General features: G+C 40.1%; 1 protein-coding gene across 3 annotated transcripts; it reads left to right on the top strand.

Annotated features, from left to right (window-relative positions):
- The first annotated feature begins 5,560 nt into the window (after positions 1 to 5,560).
- Positions 5,561 to 11,734, top strand: tagln (transgelin). 3 transcript variants are annotated; one of them, XM_034233191.1, is made up of 6 exons: positions 5,623 to 5,735; positions 8,742 to 8,781; positions 9,575 to 9,763; positions 9,900 to 10,071; positions 10,733 to 10,835; positions 10,927 to 11,734. In XM_034233191.1, the coding sequence occupies exons 2-6, from the start codon at positions 8,770 to 8,772 to the stop codon at positions 11,063 to 11,065; spliced, it is 615 nt and encodes a 204-aa protein (XP_034089082.1). In that variant the 5' UTR covers positions 5,623 to 5,735; positions 8,742 to 8,769; the 3' UTR covers positions 11,066 to 11,734. The 3 variants fall into 3 exon arrangements, with proteins under 3 accessions (XP_034089083.1, XP_034089084.1, XP_034089082.1); XM_034233192.1 differs by lacking the exon at positions 8,742 to 8,781 and having other exon boundaries at positions 5,561 to 5,735; XM_034233193.1 differs by lacking the exon at positions 8,742 to 8,781 and having other exon boundaries at positions 5,613 to 5,735; positions 9,525 to 9,763.
- The last annotated feature ends 365 nt before the right edge of the window (positions 11,735 to 12,099 follow it).

Raw genomic sequence — 12,099 nt, 5'->3', positions numbered from 1 at the left:
TGTCATGGATATATATCATCATGTCAGCTGTTCATCTATTTTGAATGCTTTGCAACCCTAACATGTTTTGTCTTCTGTTTTATAAGTCAGATAAAGTCGACAGAGAACTTCCTGGTTAAAACTGACCCCTCTATCCCTCCATTTTGAACGTCTCCCTCACATAAACTATTCTGGTTTTAGTTTTTTTTCCCTGACCATTCCTCCTTCTTATTCCAGTCAACTTGGACAAACCTCTGGACTGTAACACATGGGACTGCAAATGTGCCTTTGAACACCAGCGTGGCTGCTGCTGTGCTACCAAAGACATGTTTCAACTAGAAGATGACAGCTTCATGAGGACTAAACATTTGTGGTTCAATATCAGTGCACTGAAATACAGAGTAAAAGAGCTCACAGGTGAACACACATTCACTGATGGATGGTACATTTAGACCAACATATCCACAGAAAGTATGCTTCAAAAATCTTATGTGTACACTTTGTTGTTCAATACAATACATCTCTCTCTGTTACTCCCAGGTGGCGTCCGGGTTGCTTTCAAAGCTTCAAATATTGCCTTTTCAACTGCTCCTGGATCTAGTGACGCCTGCTTTGGTCCTTTCAATACTAACGTGCCAATCCCATACAACCATGTCACTCTTAACCATAACAATGGATACAACCCTGCCTTGGGTAGGAATCACATGCATACACACATGAAGGCGTTCACTATATCATTCTCAATGAAAGTGTGTAAAGCATTCATAATTGCAGTTACACCAACTATTTTCCTCCGTCTCCAGGTGTCTTCACGGCCCCTTCTGCTGGTGTTTACGTCTTCTCCTTCTCAGTCTTCTCTCAAGAGAATGGGCGTCTGTACTATCAAGTAAGCCCAACACAAACGATTGAACAAATACAGGATTTCTGAACAACTTCTGCTGATTTACTCAAAAAGCAGCAGCAAGTCATTTGTAACTTAAAGGTCACCTATTGTGCAAAATCCACTTTTTCATGTCTTTTATACATCAACATGTGTCCCCTCTTCTTCATGTCTTTTATACATCAACATGTGCAAAGAGATTCTGAAAGTTTCAGAAAAAAGATTCGCTCACTTTTTGTCCTGATCCATTTCTATAAAAACCTGTCTGAAAATGAGCTGATCAGATTTTGCCCACTTTATGATGTCATAACGATGTTTTGGCTTGTGTAACCATTAGCCAATCACCAACCAAGGTAACCCCCCCCACCTTATCACCTGAATCTCCTCCTAGAGCACCATTGTGTTCTTTTTAACCAAATATCTCGCAGAGGGGCGTGGGGAGGGGCTCCTTATTTTCATCTAAAGTAACAGACACAGAATCAGCACTTGGGGCTGAAACAGAGGGGATTATGGGATGCTGCCATGATCTGTTGGGTATTTCAAGCCAAACACTTCAGAGACATGTTTTGTATATAACTGAGACCTATAATATATTGATGAAAAACAGTATAGTAGGGGACCTTTAATGTTTCGTTGTGTCTTTAGGTACAACTGATGAAGAATGGAGAACGGATAGTCGGCGTGTGGGAGAACAATCGACAAGACTCTGAGGACAATGCTAACCAGGTAAGAAGTGAAAAAGAGAGAAGCAATAACGGGTGATCAAATATTACAATAATACATCAAGATTTTGCACTGGCTTTGTTAATCTTTGTATTGTGTATACTTTCAGAACGTGGTGCTGGAGCTGCAGAGAGGTGATCAGGTGTACATTGAGCTGATGTCCGGGAGAAAGCTCTGTAAATTCCTCGCAGAAAATATCTTTACTGGTTACATGCTGTACCCCCACACCAACCCTTACATTGATATGTATGAATATTACATTATGTCAGACTCCTGGACCTTAAATTAGAACATTTTAGGTGAACAGGAAAAGACGTTCACACTTTGATGTGTGCATTTGTATTTAGGCATTTAAGATTTATGATAGCATGAAAAGAGAAATGTTTGAATCCATTAAAAAATATATCTGAGAATGCCTGGCAATAACCAACACTACAATATAATTCTGTGTGCAGAAGAAGTGTGACTTTGTTTTGATTTGGAAATAATAAAAGTTTATTTGAAGCGTGATGTTATTTTATTTTCAAATTTCTTATTGATCTATCTATTTGGTTTATCAGTTTAAGTCACATTATTGCAAAAGTTAAATTACATATTGCTGAATAATGAAGTTTCACTGAAAATAAAATAAACATCCATTCCAAATTGAATTGAACTAATCGAGAGAGAGAGAGAGAGAGAGAGAGAGAGAGAGAGAGAGAGAGAGAGAGAGAGAGAGAGAGAGAGAGAGAGAGAGGAAGAGAGAGAGAAGAGGATGACCTGTGACGCGAACGGAGCCTCCTCATTGGAGCGGAGGAGAGAGAAAGAGAGAGAGGGGGGTTCATTTGAGAGAGAGACAGGGGCCATGAATGGAAATCGGTAGCAGTCAAGACTTTGACAAAATTAGGGAATGATAATAGAGTCATAACGCTTCTGCTAGCGTTTGACCTACATGACAATATCGCGAAACACTGTAAACAAACGCCTTTAATGGAACCACATGCCAGACCAAGTAAATTCCTTCAGTTGGATAAACACATGATGTAGCTCACACACATGCTGCACACACACAGGCACACACACTATGAGAGTTAAGACATGCCAGTCATTTCTGTAGGAATCTTCTGAGGTGTGAGGAAGCACTGGCTTGTGGGTCCATGCTCTCTTGCTCAGAGTAAGATGATTGATACTTCCCATATCTGTCCGTTATGTAAATAAATAGCTATGGCCAGGTGAGCCTGAGCCTAGGTGGTGGATTGTGTTATTATCTTGTTCCAGTCTTTATGCTAAGATAACCACCTGCTGACTGTAACCTTATATTTTGACTGACAACTATGTGAGTGGTAAAGCACCAACATGTAAAAGGAGGGGTCGTCCCAATTATGATGAACTATTTCAGTTTTGCTTTCTATTTATAGTGGCAATAAAATGAATGTTAGCTCTAACACATATCATGGTCTGACTAGCTGGATCAGCAATAAAAGGCCTTTGACATTAATAATATAATTGTTCCCTAACTATTTAAATATATGCTCACGAATAAACCATTACTCAGTCAAACTGTTGAATGCTTTGTAAGGTGTTTGGTTGTGAACAACACTTTCATTCACCAGGAAAAACACAAAAAATCAATAACAATTTAAAGAGATCCATTGTTCATATCCTAAAGTATTACACACTTTTAAGTACAGTATTGATATCACTTAAGAAAAATGATGTGATCAAAGTTACTTGAAGACACTGTGACTTGTTTTCATGACCAACATCTTTCCCCAACCAAACGTTATGGAGGCCTAAACATAAGCTTTGAGGTTTAATAATTTGGAATAATAATACAAATGAAATCGATCGATGAACATTTAACTTATGTTAAATATTAAAATGTTTTGTCGGACTGGAAGAACATTTCATTATGTTAGTATAAAACATAATCCAGGAAGAATATAATTTCCTGTGTTTGTTATCTAGAGCAAATCAGTTGCATAATTGGAAAACATATAATGAGTACCAAATTCTTCCTTATTATTTTGTATAATTTACTTTATTAAAGCAGGATTTAATAAGATGACCTCAGCCATATGGGATATCACAGAAACAAAACAAGCTAAACATTTTGTGGTTTTGGCCAGGTTGTTTTTTTAATATCACAAAGGAATAAGGATGTGTATCACTGTGACCTTTTTACCTGTGGTGGACTATGGTGATTTGATTTATATGAATGCACCTGCCAATTGCCTGGTCAAGTTAGATGCTGCGTATCACAGTGCACTGAGATTTGTGACAAACTGTAAAGCATTAACCCATCACTGTACCCTGTATGCAAGGGCAGGTTTACTTTCACTAACTGTACGGAGGCTCAGTCACTGGTACATTTTTATATACAAAGCCATGTTAGGGAAACTTCCATCTTATATCTGCTCCCTGATCTCACGGTGAATTGTAAGTGGCTACTGCCTGAGATCAAATGCTGTGGTTTTATTAAATGTGCCAACTGCTAGGACTGTCTTAGGGAAGATAGCTTTTAGTTGCGCAGCTCCTCTGTCTTGGAATAGTCTGCAATTGAAATGGAAACTGAGCAATCTGGTGCCACTAAATGTTTTTAAAGCTCGGTTGGATGCTACTCAATCGGAAGCTGTTGGTACCTGCTCATGTGGATAGATATTGTAAATTGTAATCCCTGTAATGATGCTGTATGATGTCCTTTTTGTTGTTCTGTTTATGTTTTTATGATTTATGTAGAACCTACTTGAGCAGGTCTCCCTTGAAAAAGAGATCAATGATCTCAATGGGATACACCTGGATAAATAAAGGTTTGAAATTAAATGAAATGGCCAGTATTACAGATTGGTTTGTGTTTGTGTGCTAAAAAGTGAGTGTTTAAATAACAGTTGTTACATACAATGTTGTCCTCCTGAGAGCGATCAATTCAGCTTCTAGCTTTCCACTAAAGGAGTGAAGCCAACTGCATCTATGAGCATATGATCAACACCTCTCTCATTCAAACAGGACTGCCCAAAAGTGACTGGTATGGAACAAAAATGTCATAAGTGGTGGTGGCGTGGTATATACACACACACACACACACACACACACACACACACACACACACACACACACACACACACACACACACACACACACACACACACACACACACACACACACACACACACACAAAAGGTGGAGGTCCAGGACTTACAAGGAGTTCTCTGCCTGAATTATGATGACAATTTCCTCCTCACTCCCATCTTTCTCACCCCCTTCGTCTCCTCTCCTCTCTCCCTTCTTTCTCCCCTTTACATCCCTTTTGTCTACAGAGTTCTTTTTTTCCTTAACCCATCAGTCTCCTCTCCTATCCTTCTCTCTCTTCCTTTCATTGGTTCATTCGCTCCTCTCGTGTTTCATCTTCTCCTTCTCATTTCCTTTCCTCTCCTTAGTCTTCATCTTCTTTTCTCCTTCGTTCTCCCATCTCCTCTCCTATTATCTTCCATTGGTATGCAAACATCTCTAAACACAAAGTCATATTTTACATAATTCCTTCCTTACAGTGGGATAGGACCAACGCCTTCATTCTTTTGTCCACATCCTTGTCCTCGTTTTTTGTAAAGTCCTTGTACTTTTTTTGTAAAGTCCTATTACTTCTCTCTCCGTCTCTACTCCTCCCTTTCTCCCTTCCCATCAGCCTCAATCCTCCACCTCACCATCTTGCTACAACTTTGACAGAGGAGGGATGTGGCAAAAGTATTTGGAGAATTCCTGCTGACCAAACCAACGCCTGGCTGCTGTCTCTGATCTACATGGAACAGCTCTACCCAAATAAGGCTGGGCTTTTTAACCAGACGTGAGGGGAGGAGACGCACAGACAGAGAGAGGGAGCTGCTGAAAGGCCATGCCCTTTTAAGGATTAAGTTTCCTTTTTTTCCTCACCCTCACTCCCTCCTATTTCTCCTTCACGTTCACTACCTCCTCCTCCCTCCCTCCCTCCCTCCCTCCCACCCTCCCTCCCTCTCTTGGTAGACTAGTGAAGTCATCTTTCCTCATCTGCTCCTTTTAAGCCGTCATTTTTGAGAGGGAGGTCCCTACGACGCATATACAAACACTCAGTCAAGCATCCTCACTCGTCCCAACACGCTGCACTAGTAGCCAGCAGACAACTGACCTATTCCTTCACACAGTGAGTATACTTTTATTTTATTCCTCCAAAAAGCTCTTGAACTGGATTTGGGACAGTTAGTTTGAGAAGATGGCAAATGGGAAGAGGCCATCGCTCTATTTTTTAGTCGGTAGTTTTGAGGACTATCTAGTTATTTATCCTAAATATGCGTGTCCTTTGTCTTCTGTGTTTTATATGTAAGATCATTTAAAAAAAGAAGGGCATTGTAGACATCCAAAGATCAATGTGTAAATACCTTGACTTTGAAATTCATGCTGCAGATTTTGGTTGTGAAAATTGTTTAAGATATTTCTGTTTGAATTTTCCTCAAGTTCCTCAAATGTATTTATTGAGTTGGTTTCATAGGATCAATCAAGTACTGTTCTCTTGTTAAGTTTCATAATAATCATCTTTTAAAATACTGGGATTGTCACAATAACACAAAAACCCTGATTGTGTCATTGCCACCATGTCTCCTAAATATGATTTGGATGTGAGGGGAGGAGAAGCAGAGAGGTGAGCCAGACAGCGATGCATATCTCTGCATGCAGTGCACATACTTTTTATTTGTACAAGCAAATGATACTCCCACACATCCATGCACAGGCTTTGGAGGCCTGTGAATCCACAAGGCATGAAAGGTAACTGCATACTGAGCACAGAGATGCATCTATTAACTACATATTTTATAATCAGTCACACAGAAATACAGTATCTCAACTCAAGACATGTAAACTCCAAACTTTCACTTTGTGTTCATGGGGACTTGTATGGATAAAGACTTACTGGTAAGGATGGCAGCACACCCAGTGATTCCAGTCAAACCAGTCCAGCAGTAACGTGCAGGACGTCCCAGGGGGCAGTTCAGCTTCTAAGCAGCAGATAACACTATCTCCTCTGCCAATCAGGTTGCAGCACATAAACACAGCAGAACATAATGGTTTAAACGACCAGGAACTAACCACATCTGCTTAAAGCACTCTTTTCAGAGTCAGGAGAAAAACATCAGCTCAGACACACAGCAGATCTAAAGTCTGTCAGAATGTTCCGAATCATAAAGGGTCAGCAATTTCAGAAAATGCTTTCAATGCTCATAAAAGTCTGGAAAGGAAAGCATTATATAGCCATGTAAGAAAAGGATGTTCAGTTTGTCAGTTGCAGAAAGGGCATCCTTCAACCAGAGGACTGCAAATACATTAACACTGATGCATTGTTTTCCATTTAGCCAAGAATCCAGCTGCTTTATAACAAACTCTGACCTCTACCAATTCATCATGTGGTGGTTAGCTAGTTAACTGAAGAGGAGGGGAGGCGGCATGACGCCATGTCCTCTCCGGCGGCCGCAGTCGCCACAGCCCTCACACTGGTTTCCTGTTCTGGCATTAGACAGATTTACCATGGTGATAGAGAAACAGAGCAGAAACACAGCTGAGACAGATATACGGATGGAAGGACGGAGGAGATGAAGTCATGTTTGTGGGATAAAGCATTTTAAGCTGTCTTAATTTAGCTTTTGTTCCTTTTTGTTTTATAGTCTTTTCGCTTTTTGTAATGTTATTATTCATGGTTTTAACTTTATCGTAATTCAGAATGGTACATCAGAAGTATTAATCGATTAAAACTGCAAAAAGTACTACAACACGGCATTTGCTTTATGATCGTACAGACTTTCTTTTTATGCACGGAAAGTTAGATTTGTTTAGAATGATTGCTGTTGATGCTGTATGACAAGAAGTATTAGCATCAGCAGGGATATTTGTATGACTTCTAGCAGGACCTAATAATTGTGTAAAGTGTATGAAAAGTTGATAGATCAGGCTGTAGACTATTCAAAAAAGCAGTTATAGTTAGGGTTATATGAAATGCCAAGTGAACAGTGAGTTAAATGTTCAAGGAGAAGCAGCCAGATAGCACAGAAGCTTGTTTAGCAGACAGAGTTATTGGTCCTGGGCCGGGTCCCAAGGATAACAACAGGTCCCTAGATACACATGAATACCAGAAATAGAGGCCCTCACGGACTTGACCTCTTAAAATATTATGAGATGTTTGTACGGTTGTCATACACTGACTGCACACAGGACATAAGTTATAGGGGAAATACAATCTTCTCGTCTCTTCTCTCCTCATTTCATTTATTTTCTTCCATTTTCTTCTCTTCCCTTCTCTTCTCTTCTCAAGACACGAGAAGGCATTGAGTGCACATTGTGGTGGACATAACTTCTATTTTTTTCCCTACAAAGAGTGTAGTGTGTGTTATTCCCAATTGTGGTCCAGAGAGAAGTTTATAAGGCCAGGAACTACAAGCCAATGGCAAAAAGTTAACGGCATACCAGACAAACATTACTCTGTAATAATGATTATAAAATGACGCATGTCAGTGGGAAAAAGCAAGGGGTACGAGTGTGTGTGTACAAGTCAGAGCTAAAGGCAGACAGATGAAGATAATGTATCTGAACTTCTGAGCGGTTGAGTGTAAGTGAGCGTGGTGCCCAGCATGTGTGTTTGGTTTTTTGCGGCCTGGAAAAGCACCACAAGGAATGTGAGGAATATTAAAACAGGGTTGGTGGTAAGGCTCAGCGAACACTGGGCAGGAATCCATTAATGTCGTTGGCATGCAAACTCTCACATGCAGTATATCTATTTGCAGTTTTGGAAAAAAGTATACATACATCTGCTGGTGGACATAAACCCATCTTTAAATGTCATACTGACAGGTGTGACATATCAACATGCTGAATAAAGAGCATGATTAAGACATTGAGCAAAAACAATGATTCATATTTTTCTTCAGTTGAGTTTGTATTCTGGCAATATGAGAGAACAGTTCTTAATTTAAATATTTGTCCTACATCAGTCCAGTCTTGGCCGAGATTGTCATTTGTTTGCAAAGTCTGTTTAGGCCGATTGGAAACATCCTGACACCAACAGAAAAGACTCAGCAAGGGTTCACTCTTATCCATCCAAGATGAGTGTCTTCCAGTCAGCTCCTGGGTTTAACCTTTGACATTTGAACTTTAACCTCCTCAGGAACAAGTTGAAGTGACCTGACATCAAGATGGCAACAAAGGTTGGGTGGTGCAGACAGCACGTTCATTGGGCTTTGCTACACTTGGCTTTTGGCCAAAGGCTTACAGAAGCATAAGACAAAAAAAAAGTGCTCGCAATAATTATTGTGTTAACAGAGACAAAGAGAGAGCTAGAGAGAGTGTGTGTGTGGTATGTGAGTGTGTGTTTGTTAAGGCACAAATAAGAATATATGCAAAACAAAATCAGCTGGCTGATATAGTGCTCCCATTGTACACCACTTTGCCTCAGACACAGGTCCTGATGGGCTAAATGGTGTGTATTAGGAGACAAAACGCTGTAAATGCAAACGTTCTGGGAGCGGTGATTAAAATAGGTGCTGGGCATTTATGCTTAAATACACGCTTTGACATGCATGTCATGTATAAGTGTATACTACAGTACATTATAAAATGATATCTGTGTGTGGGTTAGGGTTATTATTATTATTTTACATCTGTGCATGTTTGTGCTTACAGGCTACCTTCAAATGTTATTGCAATTGAATGTGAGTGCTGGCTATTGTTTATATTGCAAAAGCTTTTTGGACTAAAAGACAGTAAAACTGCAATGACGCACACAAATACAGTAAGTTCACAACATCTGTCTGTATGATGCCGTTAGTTGTCATGATGGGAGATGAATCCAAATGCTGATCCTCTCATTTACTTTCATACTATGTCCAGAGATAATATTTATTTTTTCTTTGACTCTTCTTTACTTCATCTCTTCATCTCCTCCACACTGGCTTGCTCTCCGATCTCCCTCCACCTTTCCTCTTTTTCACGCTCTCTCAGGGAGTCGGCATGGCTAACAAAGGTCCATCCTTCGGCCTGAGCCGGCAGGTTCAGGATAAGATCGACAGCAAGTACGACCCTGAGCTGGAGCAGATCCTGGTGGAGTGGATCAGCCGTCAGTGTGGCTCCGGGGTGGGGAAGCCAGAGGCCGGCAAAACTGGCTTCCAGACCTGGCTGAAAGATGGATGTGTGAGTGCAACACAACGGTTTAATAGATGTTTTTTTTAGTTCTTATGGTTCATGTTTTTAATGCCTCTCCTTCCTATCTTTCCCTTATTTGTCTACCTCTTTTTGTACCCTGTGTCACTCTATCTGTTCTCCTCAGGTTCTTAGTGAACTGATTAACTCTCTGTTCACCGGGGACAAGCCAGTGAAGAAGATTGCGAGCTCACCCGCAGCCTTCAAACAGATGGAGCAGATCTCCCAGTTCCTCAACGCTTCCGAGAAGTATGGCGTCACCAAGACTGACATGTTCCAGACCGTGGACCTTTGGGAAGGTAAGAGGGGGTTCATTGTCTTAATTCCTCGGTTAATGAAAAACATTTAATGCCAGGCGACAAGACTTGGCTTGGGTTCAAATTCTTCTTTATATCAATTACTCACCCCTTGTTATCTCAAATGATTGAAGACAACTTAGTTTCACTCGCATGCTTCCACATTGAACAAGGAATCAAGAAACAGAGAAAAGTATTGATCAATTAAATTAAACTGTCAACAATATCAGTCAGCAAAATAAATAATCTATGCAGTCTAATCCAAGTCTCACTTATCCAGTCCTATGATCAATATTTCTCAAACACATGCATATGTGCTTAAAATGATTTAACACTGCACGTGCGAGACTGTATATTTGGAAGTGATTTAAGTAGCAGGGGATATGGCAGACATGCAAGTGTTTGGACTTAGTGAGCACAAAACTGAACACATGAGAATTTGATTATACCTCACAAGTTGTTTAGACGTTTGTAAACAGATGTTTTGATTCAGTTTTGCTGTTGTTAACGAGCACCCCATTCACATGAACCTTTGGAGAATTTTCTCAGTCTTGTTTATCCTGGGTTTGTCATGGAAGCAAACAAGGAAAAACAAACACGGCGTGAGAAGCTGAATCAACATTTCATTTAGTGTTAATCCTATCCATTATGTGTGTGTGGACAGGTAAGGACCTGGCGGCGGTGCAGAGGACTCTGTCAGCTCTGGGCAGCTTGGCCATCACTAAGGAAGAAGGCACATACAAAGGAGAGGCTAACTGGTTTTTCAAGTGAGTGTCATATGCATGATCTAACCAACACCAATTACCATTAGCTGTATAGCTGTATTAACTCCGAAACATTTTCAATGACGTGTTGCAGGAAAGCCCAGGAGAACAAGCGAGACTTCTCAGATGACCAGATGAAGGCGGGCAAAAACGTGATTGGCCTACAGATGGGGTCCAACCAGGGAGCCAGTCAGGAAGGGATGAGCTATGGAAGACCCCGGCAGATCATGTAAAACCACTGAGCCAGATACCCCTAACCTCCTCAGCCCCTGACACCTTCTTACAGCCTGTTAGTTTAACCGGTACACTACAACTCCCCTTTAACCTTACATTTCTTTCTGCTTTAGATTTTAGCTTCCCTCTAACAGATACCCTCGACTTCCTGGTCTTGACACTTTAGTTTACACAGAGTTCACCATGCTTTGTCCTTCCACTGCAGTTAGGAACAGTACTACCTTAGCAGTCTTCAGTGGAAATAGTAACCAGAAAAATGACCGATGCATTGCCTTGGTGGTAAAAACAAAACAGTGACAATGTGCCAAACATTGGGCTTTTCCTTTCTAATATAAATCAGCACTGATATTACAGATAACTGACCACTGTGTCATCTCTGATAGCCTCAAAACCATGTTGGAAATAATAATTATTAAGTATTCTATTAGATTTTAGAAACATTGGTTCTGGATTCCAACACAAAGAAATCATCTGTATTTAGATAGATTGCATAAGGGATATTCTTACCAAATTGAATAACAACAGAACCCACGACGTACCTTAACTTGGTATAATTTACAATATTGTTACTTGTTAATTGTTCCTACCTACCACTTACCACAATGCCTGCTGTATCAGCGCCGATATTTTTTGTACATTGTCTTATTAAATAATGACTTTGAAATACATTTCTGAATTGACTTTGTGAATCTGGGTAATTCAATTTGACAATGATGCATAATGGGAATATTGACATGTCACCACTCACTGGATCTTTTTTTACTACTATTATTTCAAAGACTAGCTACATTTATTAAAAGTGTGTCCGAAAATACAAGTTGCATGCTCGTATTGGGCATGTGACCAATGCTAAATAAAATCCACTTGTGTCTGTGCAAAATGTTCAGCTAAGAAGAGATCTCTTCACAGACAGAAGTAACGAGAGCCACCAAAAACTCTTGATAATACAGATATGTTACCTAAGTTTTAAAACAGACTTTTGAAAAAAATAAAGTTTTGATTCTGGTAGTTTAAGGTTATGCCACTTTGGGGA

Source organism: Gymnodraco acuticeps, unplaced genomic scaffold (assembly GCF_902827175.1).
Source record: "Gymnodraco acuticeps unplaced genomic scaffold, fGymAcu1.1, whole genome shotgun sequence".
In the NCBI taxonomy this organism is placed as follows: Eukaryota; Metazoa; Chordata; class Actinopteri; order Perciformes; family Bathydraconidae; genus Gymnodraco; species Gymnodraco acuticeps.
Note: the sequence above shows the minus strand (reverse complement) of the source record. Positions and strands in the feature narration are given on the sequence as shown.

Coding starts and splice junctions, on each gene's coding strand:
- tagln (XM_034233191.1), top strand. Junction 9,764..9,899: donor CCTGGCTGAAAGATGGATGT/GTGAGTGCAACA, acceptor TGTTCTCCTCAG/GTTCTTAGTGAACTGATTAA. Junction 10,836..10,926: donor GAGGCTAACTGGTTTTTCAA/GTGAGTGTCATA, acceptor GACGTGTTGCAG/GAAAGCCCAGGAGAACAAGC.